At 47.8% G+C, this 15678-nt stretch overlaps 1 protein-coding gene across 1 annotated transcript in view; it reads right to left on the bottom strand.

Annotated features, from left to right (window-relative positions):
• Positions 1–15678, bottom strand: part of HYDIN (HYDIN axonemal central pair apparatus protein) — a 293633-nt gene that overhangs the window by 105849 nt on the left and 172106 nt on the right. Inside the window, exons 23-26 of the mRNA XM_067546885.1 lie at positions 5014–5127; positions 4674–4761; positions 2937–3056; positions 1366–1575 (exon numbers count right to left, since the gene is read on the bottom strand). Coding sequence (XP_067402986.1) covers positions 1366–1575; positions 2937–3056; positions 4674–4761; positions 5014–5127 — 532 coding nt within the window. The remainder of the gene's footprint in view (positions 1–1365; positions 1576–2936; positions 3057–4673; positions 4762–5013; positions 5128–15678) is intronic.

A 15678-nucleotide genomic window follows, 5' to 3' on the forward strand; every position in this document is an offset into this window, starting at 1 on the left:
TTCCCTGGGGGAAGTGTATTCCATAACTACTTGCTGCATGGGTTCTGCACTTTCCTATGCGGCATCTGGTACTAGCCAATATCAGAGACAGGACACTGGACCGGGTGGCCCTGTGCTCTAATCCAGACTGGCAATTCCTATCTGGTATGCAGGAGCCACTGTTAACGAGCACAGAAATATTTAGGGCTGTCCCACTCAAGCTCCTGATTTATCTCTGGGTGCTACAGAAAGCATTAACATTTCCTAGTCCTTGCTGCCATTTTCAAAATGTGCCTCTTTTGGGAAAGGTAAGGTAGGTGAGGTAATATCTTTTATTGGGCCAACTTCTGTCGAAAGCTTGTCCCTTTCCTCAACAGAGGTTAGTCCAATAAAATATATTACCTCACCCACCTTGTCCCTCTCATAACCTAGGACCAACACGGCTGAAACAACACTTCAGACAACCTCCTTTGGAAGACAGTGCTGTGTTTCGGACTCCCATTCAGTCTTCTATGTAGGCAACATAGAAGACTGAATGACTGGTTAAAGGAAAGGAGCTGAATTCATCTGTGGTGCTTTAATACATGGATGAAACTGCCCCACTGCATTTAATTTGTTTTCAGACAATTCTAGAGGTAGAGGTACTGATCAAACCAAATGTTACTGTTACTCAGTGCTCTGATGCAGACTCTGAAGGAACTTCATATGTCTCCAAACTCCTCCTTCTCTGCCTCTTTCTCTATATGCTCAAGGGGGCTGGTCTCTAACAGAAAACTTCAGACTTCCCATATCTGTCTGTCATTGGGGTTGCCATGTTTTCTAATGCATGGTTCCCTCCATGGGCAGGGTGAATCTGAAAACTAACAGAGATCCCTTCAGTGGGTAGCTTCATTAAAATCCCCTACAACACAGAGTGCATTCATGCTACTTCCTACTTTCCCGGCAGAGGAATACCCCGCACAGGACTGCTCAGCGACAGTGGATAATGGACCTTCACGCGTGAGGCTGGAGTTAATCGATGGAATCGTTTTCCTACAAGCAGCAATCTTATTTCACTGCCTCCTTTCTACTAAGCCCGAGAACAGCAGATACCAGAAAGATGCAGGACTTCATGATGGACAAACTCTGAAGAGCTTATACTGCCCACAAAAAAGAGGTTGTTGGGATACAGGTGTCTATTATCCAAAGGAGGATCTGCTGACAGCGAGAGAGGAGCTGTGAGGGGACATATAATGGTATCCAGAGGTGGGTGCATCCTGTCAGAAACGGTTGCGAGGGGACACATGTACAGGTACATGATAGCAAGGGATGATGGCACATCGGGCCAGTTGAATGGAAATTGGTGGCTCTGAAGCTCAGGCCTTTCCTGGTAAAGGTATGTTGTACCTGCAGCCCATAGTCAATCTCCTTTTTGTCAAAGGCATAACTGACGAGCGAAGCCTCTCCACTCAGCATGATCTTGTAGGTAGGGCCTCCCTTGACTTCGCACAGAGCCTTGGCATGGGCAGTGATGTCGGCATGGCCGTAAAAGGTGAACGCGACCTGCTGGCTCTCATTGGGTTGCAGCATTCCGTAGAGGGGTAAGATGTCAAACACCTGGTGGCAGGAGAGAGGGAGGGAGAGGGAGCATGGCAGACACAACACAGTTAAACATTTCAAAGTGCAAAAATCAATGGAGAGCAACTTCAGAAGAGCTTCATCCTGGCCTTTTATTTGACCCGGCATTCTATTCTGCACAGCAGTTGTTTTGTGTAAGGCACAGACAATACTGGAGATACGTGAATTCTCTTCCTCCAAGTAAGTCAGGCAGAAATTGAATGTTTCTGATCTCCAGCCTACACCCTCCCTGATCGGAACCGAGGGGTCTTCATGCTCCCTAAGGCTGTATTAGTGCTATCTTGGAGACCTATGGGTGACAAGAGGTCCTCTCAGGTGAGGTTCCTCGTCCTTGGAATTCCCTGCCTCTGAAAAGCCTTCAGACAGAGTAAGAGTCAGCAGAGCTGTGCAAGAGACAGTGATTCAGTTCAGATGACTCCTAACACTCTTTACATTGTTCTTGTGTTGTGTGCTATTCTCCATTAAAGTGCCAAGGCAATAGGCACAGCCAGAATTGTTATTAATAACCAATTAATTAATAAAGGGATGAGCACTGAAGTCTTTACCTCTATTCAGGCAAAACCCTTACTGAAGTCAGTGAAACCTTTCACTGAAGTCAGTGGGAGTCTTCCCTCAAAAAGGACTCAGTGAAACTGAATAAGGACCTCAGGAATCAACAACTGGAAGATGAAACTCGAAAAATTCAAGCTAGAAATACGGTGCACATTTTTAACAGTAAGGGGTAATTAACTATTGGAGCAACTTATGCAAGGACATGGTGGACTCCCCATCATGTAGAGTTTTTAAATCAAGGCTGGGTGGCTTTTTAAAAATATGCTCTAGCTTAACCACAGTATATGAGCTTGATGCAGTAATTAATGGGAAAAATTCTAGACCTGTTTTCTGCAGGAGGTTATGTTAGATGATCATAATGGTTCCCGCTGGTCCTGAAATGTATGGAGCAGATTCTCAGCTGGAGTCAATTGTTATAGCTTCATTGAAGCCAACACCAGCGGAGGAGCTGCCTCAATTAATTTATCATACAACCTAACCAAAAGCCCTCAGTAAACTGTATAAGTGGGTTTACTGGTTCGTGTTAAGTGACCGAATGCTGGGCTTCAGAAGGTGTTATTGCTCTTCAGAAGACAGGTTCTAAAAGATTCCTAGACTTTAAGGTCCATGAGACTTCGAACCAGTTAACATATGTTGCAGTGATTGCAGCATCGGACAGCATGTGGTACAGGACAGTCAGTGGGGCTGCATCTGTCTGCCACTGTCCCTGAGAATGCCACTAAGTCGAAGTGATGCAAGAGACAAGAGAGTGAGAGAACAGTCTTAAATCCAGTGAATCTCCTGCTTACTTCTTCCACGCCTGTTGCAAGAAGCTCTTCTGACTCCACAAACCACAGTGATTCCTTGAGCTCTGTCGGGATCTGAGTCAGAGAAATGCCTTCCGTATCATCAGCACCCACCACTAGCACCTAGGAAACAAGCAGCACAAGCTAGGGCAAGCAAACCACCACTCCAGATCATGAGCCCACCCCTTCCTTCTCACAATGATCATTGCAGCATTTTGTTCCTGGCTGGGTTTTTCTCTGAACATAGCACGTCTGTTTCATGTCGTTACTGCCAGTGCTTAATTTGTGCCAGGGTTGAGCCCTGGCACCTCTAGGCTTGGCAGTTCATAGCCCCAGCACCTCTGGGCTTGCTGCATCAGTTATGAAAGTAAAAAATTGCTTGAGCCCTGGCAATTCTTTCATTACAAATTAAGCACTGGGTATTGCACATACATAGGGACATCTTGGCAAAGGCCCAGCTCCAGGTTCAGAAAAGTGTGCGCACACAACGGATGTGCAAATGAAGCAAGAGGCATAGTTAGGTTCCTATTTAGCCACTAACATCTGCATTTACCTGGTTCAGCCGTGCACCCACAGTAATGAAGCAGGCAGTGCTGAATACACTGCAGACCTATATTTGGAAACGTCGGCTCACAATGTATTATGGTCACTGAGCACCATTTTTCCCAGTGAAGAGAAAATTTCCAGAGTGAAAACTCCATCATGATAGTGAAATTTTTATCAACAACCTCCTCGTGACCCTTCACTAGAACTTACTGAAAACTGAACTTTGTTGCCTCTTGAATTATGTGTGCTTCACAATGTCATAATGATAATACTAGCTCTTCTCTAGCGCTTGTCAGCAGTTGACCTCAAAATGAAGGAGGTCAGCATCACTATCCCCATTTTACAGGTGGGGAAACTGAGGCACAAGAGGGGATGTGATTTGCCCAAGGTCATCCAGCAGGCCAGTGGCACAGCTGGAAATAGAACCCAGGTCTCCTGAGTCCAGTGCTCTATTCACTAGGCAATACTGCCTTCCTATCATCTTAATGTTCCATTAACATTCTCTTTTAAGTGCAGTACAGAACCAGGAGGCAATACACACAAACAGTAACACTGGTGTCTAAAAAGCAAGGCTAACAGCAAAGGTCAGACAGCTAAAGAGAATTTTCAGAGCCATGCATAAGAATTTAGCAAATGACAGACTTCATGCATCTCTCTCTCTCCAAAGCATCATTTTATACATGCACCTGTTGGCTGTTTCTATGTCACTATCCCAAATGGACTAAGAGATACAAGAAGGCAGTTCTAGCTGGGTTTGAGCAGGTGCCTGATGTTAGCAGTGTAGATTGGATTGGAAAAGACTAGGAAGTGAGAAGCTACTTCTGTAAATCAGGGAGAGAGACAGTAACTGCTTTTGAAGTTATTATGTAAACACAGGCCTAGTCTGGTGCCATGTGAGAATTAGGTCAGTGGAGGATAGAGGTGATTTTTCAAAATGTTTAGTGTCAGCCTAATTTTGCTTCCGCTAAAGTTAGTGGGAGTTTTACCAGCAGTATCTGTGAAGAGCAGAGCTACAGCAATGCTGAAAGCTTTTGAACATCCCACCCAAGATGTGTAACCCACCAAGCCAGCAGGCAATCTGGAAGTTGAAAAGATGGGAAGGTGACTAGTGTGATACTGCCAGAACAAGCAGGGCAGGAAGGTCAATGACTCGGACTTATGGGATCCAGGCAGTAGGGCTAGAGGAATGGCTACCTGTATTTCTGAGGAATCATTCCTGTCCAGTGTCTCTCCTTCTCTCATCCCACTGGCGTTTCTCTCCACATCCATCTCTCCGGAGTTCCTACTTAAACAAAGGGAGAGAAAGGTAATAAGTCAGCAGAGCTTTGCAGTTTTGCCAAGTATCCGACAGCTGTATATCTCCTGTGCCCGGCTCTTGTGGGACGTCACGCTGGGGGAGGGCTCAAGTGCCCTGGGCTGCTGGAAAGGCCATCTGAAAGGGACGACTCTGGTCCGGCTCACTGAAATGCAGCTGACAGCTCACTGTCCAGACTGTGGTGGTGGAATGGGGCCTTATGGAAGGCTCTGTACAAACCTCACAGAAAGATTGCTGTCAGTTCGTTGTGAGGCTGCCAGGGGCTCCTGCTGGGTTTCCTGCTCATTTGCTGGTTCGGGTTCAATGACTGATTTACGTCCTCCAGGGCTGAAACTGGAAAATAAAATTAGGCTTAAATGTGACCATGCTGTGCAAATCCTGCACCAGAGGGGGGACATGTTGATTGGAAATTCCCAGAGCTTTCCTGTCCATCCTCTCCATGCAACCACCCCAGAACTTGGCAGGGTGGCAACGGGAAGGGTGCTGATGTCTCGGGATACATCTACCCAGCATTCAGGAGGCAGGATTGCTGCATACACAGGTATATCACAGCTAGCCTTGACTGAGCTAGCTGGCTAAAACTAGGAGTGCAATTACAGCAGCATGGGCTAGCAACTCAAGTGCAGCTCAACTGAGGACCTAGGTACATACTTGGACAGCAAGCCCATGCTACCGTGGCTACACAACTGTTTTTACTGAGCTGCTTTGCTCAATGCTTGCTCAGGTGTGCCTATGAATACTGTCTTGATAGCAATGCAGACATACTTATGTAGAAAACATGCAGGAAGCTGCTAAACTGCTCCCAGCTGCTGAGGGACGGACAAGAGTTGAGTATTTCGGGCTGTAAAGAGGAGGGCAGGTCATGGTGCACCTCACAGAGAGGCCCTGTGCAATGTAGATACAGTGTGGCCAAGGTCGCTGTCTTTCCATTTCATTAGAGCAAAGAACTAAGGGGGAAAGATACTGATGTATGGTGGGACAGTAGAAATGTGTTGGCAAAAAGAGAGGAGGAGGGCACATTAAAAAAAATGTGATCTTCTTGCCTCACCAAAAAAAACCCTATTCTGAAAAATGAGAGCCAGGACATTTTCTGTGCAATGAAACTACATCTGTGGAGGAGAGAGGTGTGTCATTACAGAGGACTCACCTTCCAGCTAGATCATTACATCCCAATGAATACTAAATCCAGATCCTTAAAAACACTCGCTCACCCAAATCATTCACAGATCGCAACTAAATCTCTTTCTGGCAGGGAGAAGCACTTTTAAGGATTTCAGCGGCATTGCAGCACAGTCTATTTATAAACAGCTCCAATTAGCAATATCCACTTGTTGTGACTTTCTTCTACCTGGAGGCCAACAGCCTTCAGAAAGGTGAGAAATTCTTTCTGACAGGTCTTTCCAGCTACATTTACACTAGATTTTTATCCCTGAAACTCCCATCATAGCTACCACACGTTCAGGTCCCCCCCGCAGTAGCAATGATCTGAACTCTAGTGTAGACAAACATCACCTAGCTCTGCTCAGAGCAGGTATAGATAGCTGCAAAAGGCCAGCTGCCCCCAGAGCCTTGTTTACATTAGAGCAAGCCTCCACTGAGCCATCTGCCATCTGATGAGAAATTCCATGGGGAAAAAAAATCTAATTCTAGAAAAGGCCTCAGAGCACAAGGAAAAGCAAATCAAGTGCTTCCAGTGACAGCTTTACAATTACATATGCTGCTGACTGATGTACGTTAAGCGCACATATAGCAGCAGCAATGAGGATTGGCTTTCAGAAGGTAAGATTTGGTCCTTTTAGGCCAATATCCATGAACCCCTTATTTGACAGTATTCATAATCTTAGGAGTTGACATCACTCTTGAAAACCCAACGTCGGACTACATTTCAGAGGCACTGAAGTGCAGAAAGATGCAGATAGGCACCCAGAGGGATTTATTTCTCAGGTGCCTAAAGAACTTTGAAAATTTGGCCCCTGGGAACTCTCAGTGATATTTAGGCTCCTAAATGCCTACGTCAGTTTTGAAAATGGAATTTTATCTCCTAAATCACTTAAGCACTTTTGAAAATGTGACCCTTTGCCAGCTACTCAGTGCTCAGTCTTTGCTTTTCAAGCTTTGTGACTTGTTTCCAAAGTCGCATGGCACTGTTTCTGGTTCCTGATTGGATGACCCATCCTTTCCAAGCCACTTACATTTCCACCTGAAACAAGTTTCATTTTTCCATAAAATGATCTTTTATCCCCTTCAGTAACTGCACCTTAGCCACAGGCTTGAAACCAGGGGCGTTAATTCCGGAACATTCTGGCAGGAGTGGAAAGTTGTGTCAGCAAATAGAACATTATATGTGATTAGATGATATCCCACAAGCAGCTGAGAGAAGTAGAGCATATAAACTTATAAAAAAATGGCAGGAGGGCAACCGAAAGTGGGGAGGGCAACTGCACCTCTTGCCCATAGCAAATGATGCCCTGCATGAAATGTGCATTTGATGAACATTTCTAATCACAAAACTTCACCCATGTGAACTCTCATGAGAGAACAAAAAAAAGTGTGAACTTTTCTGAACTGCAATCCAGAGGTCCCACAAATGTCTGTGAGCCCCATCCCCTCCCCATGTGCTCAGCTAGGGGCTCAAATCTTCTTGGCTGACAGTTACCTTTTATTTACACAGGGTGGAATTGTTGGGGGGTGAAATCTGCTCCTGTGTAGAGAGCCAGCAAGAAGCCTCTGAGCCATGTACATCCAGCCTAGGCCTAGCACTGGCTCTCCGCATGGAGTGAACCTTACTCAAACACAGCCCAACATTTTCAGACTTGGGTACCTAAATAAGGCCCCTAAATTGGTAGGTAGGCTGAGTGGCCTGGCTGATCAGCACCTCCGAAATCCAAGACACTTGTGTAGGTATCCAAGTGAGGATTTATGCCGGGATCCTCAAAGGTAGCTAGGCCCCCAACTTCCATTGATTTCATTCATTGATTTCAGTGGAAGTTAGTAGCTTAAAGGCCTTTGAGGATCTGGCCCAGGTGCCTTACATCAGCCACTTAGCCCTGGCCATTTTGGCCATCCCTTTCGGTTATACCCACACGGCTAGCTAGCCTGTCTTCTAGGAAAGGAAACTGTCGCTCTCAGAGCCTCCTGTGGTAAATACTGTACTCTCATGAGGAGAGTGAAGTCCCCAAGATGGAAAATCTTTAAGCGCTTATTAAATTACCTCCAGGTTTACAGAACAGCTTAAGACCACTTCATTGGACCACAGGGCCTAGACAATAATGATATCTTTCATCTAAAGTGGAAGCCCCTGGGATCCCACACTGGAAGATAATATGACTGGTAGTTTCTGCTAAAGAGAAGCACAAAACCACTCAGGAAAAAATTGAATAACAAGAAGTGAAACACGAAAAATATCGGCGTGAGATCATCTTCAGGAAACTGACAGGGGCCATAGGAAAGCTTACTACTGATGGGTAAGACAATAAACTTTGCAGGCTGGAAACAAAAGACAACTGCTGTTTTAGAAAAGTAAAAGGGATGGAAGGGGATACAAGGTGGAGAGAATGCCAGGCTCAAACCCCAAAGTCCTCACTTAGTCCTTAAGCAACTCTCACTGAAATTAATGGGAGCTTTGCCTAAGTAGGGACGTCAGAAAATGACCCCCCATAAAGAGAGGAAAGTGGTGAATGGGCCTATCAGTTTCTACAGTGGCTCATCTCCTCCAGACTCCACCAGAGATTCACTGGTTTCATGGTGGCATCCCCTAAGCGCCTCTTCTGATCTTCCCCCTTATTTCCCGTTCTGCCTCATGCCTTCAGTTGGCCAGCACCATATTGATCACTCATCCTTCTGGGGCAGGGAGAGAAGAGCGGAGGAGAGGAAGGCTAGTGCAGAGAGGAAGGCTGTCCTAGTGGTTAACATGGTAGCCGGGGGCTCAGGACATGCAGGTCCAAGTCACTACTATGCCACACACTGCGGGCAAAGGGATTAGAGTACGCTGCACTCAGGCGGCATGATGGAAGCATGTGTGGGTGATTGAAGCTAGCTGGAGCACCCAGAGCAGTGAAACAACGGCCACACACAAGTACATACCCAGCTTCCTGGGCAGATGGGGCTAGCGTACGGCTGTGGCTTCGCTGCGTGTGTTGTTCACGTGAGCTCAGGTACACCTATAATATAGAGATACCTTTAATCGCTCTGTGTCTCAGCTCTCTAGCTCACAGGGGACAAACACATTGAAAGGGTGTGAGGTGCTGAGAGACCCTGGTAACTGGGCCCAGAGAAGCACCATAGAGAGGCAGATAGAACTCCTTCCTTGGGAGCTAGTTAGTGTCACTCCTTCACAGGCGGGAAAAGTTACTGTATAACTCCTGCAAGGTATTCTCACGCTCAGAGCCATGCGTACTGGGCTGAAGTCAGCTGCCAGGCACACACGTTTCAATTCAATTCAGTTTTGCTAACCCCAAGTTTTCAAAAGTCACGCACTTGGTTTGAAAATCATGGGATAAATGTGAGGTCCTTTTTCATTTCAGGCCTTTAGGTTGCACTCACTTCACATTTTCAAGCTTTTCCCCACAGCCACTGCAAGGCTTAGAGCCACACTGTGTTATTTTAAATGAAAGCTGAGATTTCTTTTCAATCATGTGGCTCCAGCAGCTGGGCCCTTATGAAAACTTCAAGTACTGAAAACCTCGTGATAAAAGTCCAAGAGTTTGCAAGACACCAAGGGGGCTGCATCTGTCCCTACAGAATTTGCTGCCAGCACAGGAGCAAGGGACAAAACTTGTATCACAGAGTCACTTTACTGCAGTGTAGGTGTCACTGCAGCATGTGTAGGCACACTGGTGCTAGCTTTGACCTCGCAGCAGCACAGACTAGCTAGATCAGTGGTTCCCAACCTGCGGCCCGGAGGCCAAAAGTGGCCCGCAGCTCCCCTCTTGCTGGCTGCAGAAGGGAGCTATTGCCTAAGGACCCGGGTGCAGCATGTGTCAATGGGGCTAAAAGATCGGTGCAGGCTCTTTGCTGTAGCCAAGGGGATGGAAGATCACCCCTCCCACTTTCTGTAGCAGGGAGCACGGCAAAGCGCTCTGCCCAGATCCATAGGCGTTGGGGTCCCTGCTGAAGCCAGAGGTAGGGGAGCACTGATCTTCCATCCCCCTGGCTGCAGAAGGGAGTCACTGCCTAGGGACCCAGGTGGAACGCACAGGGCTACAGGAGGTATACGGTTTCCCTGCTGCAGCTAGGGAGACGGGAGATCAGTGAGGAGGCAGCCTCCTCACTGAACTCCTTCCATCTGGCTGCAGGGGGTTGGGGGGTCTGCTGGCGGGCTCTGGTGGCCCTTCAGGGTTGTAAAAACGATTATCTGTGGGAGAACCACTGAGCTAGATCAACGTTGGCTTGGCTAGGTCTACATGCACTGCCAGGGCCCAAGCATAATTTTTTCAGGCCCAGTACAAACTTTTAACACTGGCCCCCTCCCATAATGGGGGTTGCAGCCTGGGCTGGGTCCCCCAGGCCCCGGTAAAGTGTACCCTTTCCCCCCCTGTAGAAGATCCCCTGTAGAGGGCAGCGCCGGTGGATCTCCCTCGCCTACGCCCTTAGGAGAGTCCAAGTTAAAGGGGCTGCCTCCGGCCCTTAGTAGGGCGAGCCTTGAGTTTGGGTTGCTCCTTAGGGTTGACAGTCTCTAGCTCTTCAATAGCGTGAGCAAACAGTCTATGGCCCGGCCCTCAGCAGGGATGGGCCATCAGCGGGGAACACTCTCCAGCCCCTCACAGGGAGTAAGTCTATGGCCTCAGCAGGGCAGCCAGGCAGCGGGGGAACAGCCTTCAGCCCTCAGCAGGTGAGGCAATAGTCTCACGCGTAGTCCTCTGGCAGGGCAGCAAGGGGGAAAAGCAGTCTCTAGCCCCAGAGGGGCAAGGAAGCAGTCTCAGGCCTAACCCTCTGGCAGGGCAGGCCGGCAATGTGGGAGGACAGTCTATAGCCCCCCAGAGGGGCGAGGAAGCAGTCTATGGCCTAGCCCTCTGGCCGGGCAGGCAGACAATGGCGAACACAGTCTTGAGGCCTTAGCAGTCCCTAGCCCTCAGCAGGGCGAATAGCTAGTCCACCCCCGGCCCTTTGGCAGGGCGGGGCAGGCAGCAAGGGACAGGCTCTGGCCTTCAACAGGCGTTCATCCCTAGATTGGGGTAGGAAGGGGGGAAGAGGACGCAGGCCTGGGTTTTATAGGCCTAGCCCCACCTATCTGCTTCCATTCAGGTGCTGTACTCCCAGATTCCAACCCCTAGAGGGGATTTGGCTCTCCCTCGGTGTCAATCTCCAATGGAGGCCACACCTCCTGGCTACACCCCCCATGTGGGGGCCCTGTGCACTGCAGTCACACTTCTGGATTGCAACATAGCATACCCCGTGTGGGATGTGCTGGCCTAGTACTCAGATGAAGAGCTGGCCCAGTATTTCAGGTGATTCCATTTGTTGCCTTCACCAGCACTGAAGGAAGCAAGAAGAGGATCGCCTGGAAAACACCTGATTTTACAGTGATTGCTTTCTGTGTAAAGCAGAGCTTACAATGCTTGATCAATACAAATATACAGACTCCTGGGAATCCACCACATCCAGCAGGCAGGATTTCTGCAAGCCCAGAGCACGCCATGGCAGGCACAATACGGGGAGTCTGGACAAGTGCTAGCAGCACAAAGTTGGGATTGCACAAGCATGGAGCACACAATGGCATGCCTGGGAAGTGGAGGTTTGTACAATCCTGGATTGCACACTGGTGTGTCCAGTAGGCAGGTCTTATGCAATCAATGAAAAGATAGAAATTAAATGAATGCAAGAGACTTTATCCTTTTAAAGTGATTTCTAGTGCAAATGATGTGCTTATAACTATATCCCTGATAACAGCTCTATATGATGTCCCATGTCAGGTGGCAACCTACAAGTAGACTCTCCCCAGCGCTAGCTTCTGCCATCACCAATCTATCATGCAACAATGGCTAAGGTAGCTGACCAGCAGGAGTAATTTACTAGCATTCATAGGGCTCACATCAATAGGTAAAGCACAGAGTCCCTGCCTGTGATGTGACTCACTGGGAGAGAAGGGTGATTTTTAGGCTTACAGGACTTTATGATAGACCTCTAGATTTCCTACATTGTAGCCTGCCTGGTGTGCGATTTTACAGGCAGGTAGGGCACTGGACAGGATAACATCACAACACCCACAAACTTTGGGGCTGAAACAGGCTTCTCCAGGCTGAAGTGTAACCTTGGCAAAACCAACACACCTATTTCCCCAGATATCTCCTTTGTTCTTTCATAGATGAGACGTAATCATTTTTGGAAGGATAAACTGGCTAACAGATCTGAATTGCACAGATGTGTCAGATTCGTAGGTGGTTGGAGCCTTCTCCAAGCAATCTGAAACCTTCTTTCATATTGCCCAGTTAGAGAATGCTGACACATCACTTGCGTTGTGTGCTCCATGGATGTGTGAACTTGGCAAAGGGCTCAGGAGAAAAAAACCTCACAGTCAGCAAGGTGTGATGCTCAAGGTTGTTTACAAATGAAAGTAAAATCATTTAACAGAATATAAAAGTGAACCAAAAACCTCCTATCTGTGCCATCTAACTGAGAGTGGACATGATGCCGATGATAATCTGTACTGGACGACAATGACCGTAAATCATGGTCAGTTAGCATGCCTATTGATAACTGTCATATATTTAATATGATAAATTATTCATAAGATGTCACTTTTTAATAAAACTATTTTAAAAACTAATAATAATACCTAGCTCTTGCATAGTGCTTTTCATCTGTAGATCTCAAAGCACTTTACAAAGAAAGTCTGCATCACTGTCTCACCGTTACAAATGGGGAAACTGAGGCATAGAGTCAGGCAGTGACTTGCCCAAGGTCACCCAGCAGGCTGCTGGCACAGCTGGGAATAGAACTGGACTGAGTGTACACTGCTTTGCGGGGAGCCCCATTCTGTGGAGTGCAATGAACCCTTAGCGCCCCATGAATGACCCTCTGTGACTCACAGAGCCAGGCTCAAGAGCAGAGATGTAGCCCTACTTCTAACAACCGAGCCTCACTGCAACTGGCCGGAAATTAGCATTCTGGAGACTCCAGGACAACTTTTTTAAAAAACCTACTCTACGGGGGTTCGGTTTGGTGCCTTGGGCTATTGCTGTGAGGCTGGGTTACTGATCCTCCCCTTCTGTGGCAGTGCACCTAGGGAACAGAGCAGCAAGAGAAGGGGGAGCTGAAACAAGATCCATGAGTGTACATCTACACTGCAATCACGAGGTGTGACAGCAGCTGGTGTAGACATACCCATGCTAACTAGCTCTGGAACTGAGGCAGGGAAGCTGTGGCAGTGCGGGTTCAGTGCTGGCTGTACAACCCCACCTAGCGCCCTGGGCAATGACTCAGGCAGCTCCCCTGCACTGACTCCTGGGCTGCGCTGCTCCGGGATGTGAGCCGGTGAGTTAAAGTAAGCTCAGGTGTGTCTACACGAGCTGCAGCCACACCTCTCGAGTGCAGCAGCCAAACCCCAGATCTTGAAGCCAGACAACGTCACACAGGTTTTATCCTCTGCGCTCAGATCAGCCACTTCTGCTAAGGCCCCAGAAGGGGTCTCCACAGCCACACCAGCTTGTTCAGAAATGACATCTGTCTCCTATACTCACTTTTCAGCCTCGCTTAGCAACATCTTCCGAGCAAAGCAGGGCGCTTATTTCACCAGGAGTGTTTAATGGCCATTGACAGAGAAGGCAGGATAGAAAAAAAAGAAAATTAAGAAGAAAAAATGGGAGCACTAAATGGAATATACTTTTTAGGGCCAGTCTCTGAAGTGAACTAAGCAGATACTAAAGCACAGCCCCAGTGCACCTGCTGATAGCCAGAATTCATTCCTCGTTCAGAATCAGTTGAGTTCTCCTCAGAAGCAGGTATAACAGACAGATAGAGGGCCAAACTCAGTGCCTGAGGTGATTTATATACCCTCTGAAGCCCCAGGTACATTCTTAATTTAACATGAAGCTAACACTATTAAAAGTCAGGTATACAGCACAATACATTCACTCCCCCTTTCGCATCACAATGTCGAACATGCTTCCTGCAGCATAAGGGTTTGAGGTCTGTGGGTCTGATCCTACAAACCTTATTCACAGAAACAATCCCAGTGGATTCCAGGGACGCAGGTGAGTATGCTGGACTGGCCCTAATCCACTGGGGAAATCAAGACACAGGATGATAGCTCAGGAAAATGGGGGTGGGGGATTGGTTAATAGGAAAGAGAGAGGAGGAGGTTTTGTGTGGAGAGCTGGCTTTCAGGGAGGCATCTGAAGGAGTAAAGACGCTTTAGGATCAAGAACAGGAGAACTGTTCCAAGCCCAAGGGGTGGCACAAGAGATGGCACAAGGCAGGCTTGGGGGCACGAGAGAAAAGAAAAGCTGATGCACGTTCACACAGCAGTCAGGGGGTGACAACAACGCTATAACATGCCCACACTAGCTCTGATCCAGCTAGCACGGACGGCAGCATGGACTGCCACTCAAGTACTTGCCAAAGTCATGGATGGGCTTGTCCAGTCCATGCTGCCATGGCTTCGCTGCTCTTGTGGCTGGAGCTGGCTAGATTGGAGCAAGCTGTGACACGTCTACACATGCTGCAGGCCACCTGTGACAGCATGACCTAAGGTAAAATTATTGGAGAGAACAGGGAACTAGACTGGGAGCAGGAAGGAAAGATAGAACAGGAGGCAAATGAGTATACAAGCAACACTCAATGCTACAGACGACAGCCTGATTCTCCGGGGGCCTGAGTACACACAGTGGCCATTGACTGCAGTCAGCTGCAGGTGCTCAGCACCTCTAAAAATCAGGCAAAAGTTTAGTTAATATTCAGCTTGTGACAAACCTACAAGACTCCTGGCCGAGAAACTACCTGATCGTACTCAACAAGGGTCTGGTTTATTTACCTGATCCTGCCACAAGGTCATGTTTAGGTAGATTTTTTCATAGGAGAGAAAGTTATACTTACTCTTGTGAGAGCAGAGTGGCTGTAGAGAACAGATTAATTAGGCCCTTTCTATTATTAATACTATACTAGGCAGAGCAGAAAGGCTCCTTCAGGTACCGTATGCCTCAGAGGGCTCTATTCTAGGCTTCCCTCTACTGTGCAGACTAAAAGGGAAGCAAAAACTTCATCACCATGCTGCCATAAAGCCAAAAATATCACCAAAGGGGACTTGAACCAACAAAGCACATTAGCTCCTCCACCCGGGCTGCTGGCAACCCTCCTCTGTGAACACCCGACTGGCGACCGGGGCTACACAATAGCTGCACCTTGGTTTTCTGCTTAGTGTATTTTTGCTCTAGGCAGAGACAGCAGCCATTCTGCTGTAGGAGATGGCAGTTAATACGAGAGATGAATCAGTTCTGTGCTAATATCTGCAATGTGGGGAATTCTCCTGATTCCTCACAATCCTTCATATTCATTCTGAAGGTACTAACTAGGCTACAGATGAGTAGATACCTAGTGTCAAACTTATATCATAATCTCTTTGGGGGAAGGATTGGGTCTTCTTAAGAGTACGTACAGCACCTAGCACAATGGGGCCCTGAACCCAACTGGGGCTGTTGGGCTCTGCTTCAATCCACGTAAGACATTTAATAACAATAAATAGGCAGAACCCGACCGTAGTCAATGGAAATATCCCCATTTAAACCAAGGCTGAATTTGGTCTGCAGAAAGAACCATCCGCAGTGAACGCTCGTTGCCTGACAGCCCTTCCTCTCATTCGCTTCCCTCCCTGGCTGATGAGACTTCTCTGAGGCAGGGGAAGGCATCTCAGGAAGGTATTTGCACTGCTCTACAGGTTCCATCTTACAC

Source organism: Emydura macquarii, unplaced genomic scaffold (genome assembly GCF_026122565.2).
Source record: "Emydura macquarii macquarii isolate MOO-44397 ecotype Brisbane River unplaced genomic scaffold, CSIRO-AGI_Emac_v2 contig_1170, whole genome shotgun sequence".
Taxonomy (NCBI): domain Eukaryota; kingdom Metazoa; phylum Chordata; order Testudines; family Chelidae; genus Emydura; species Emydura macquarii.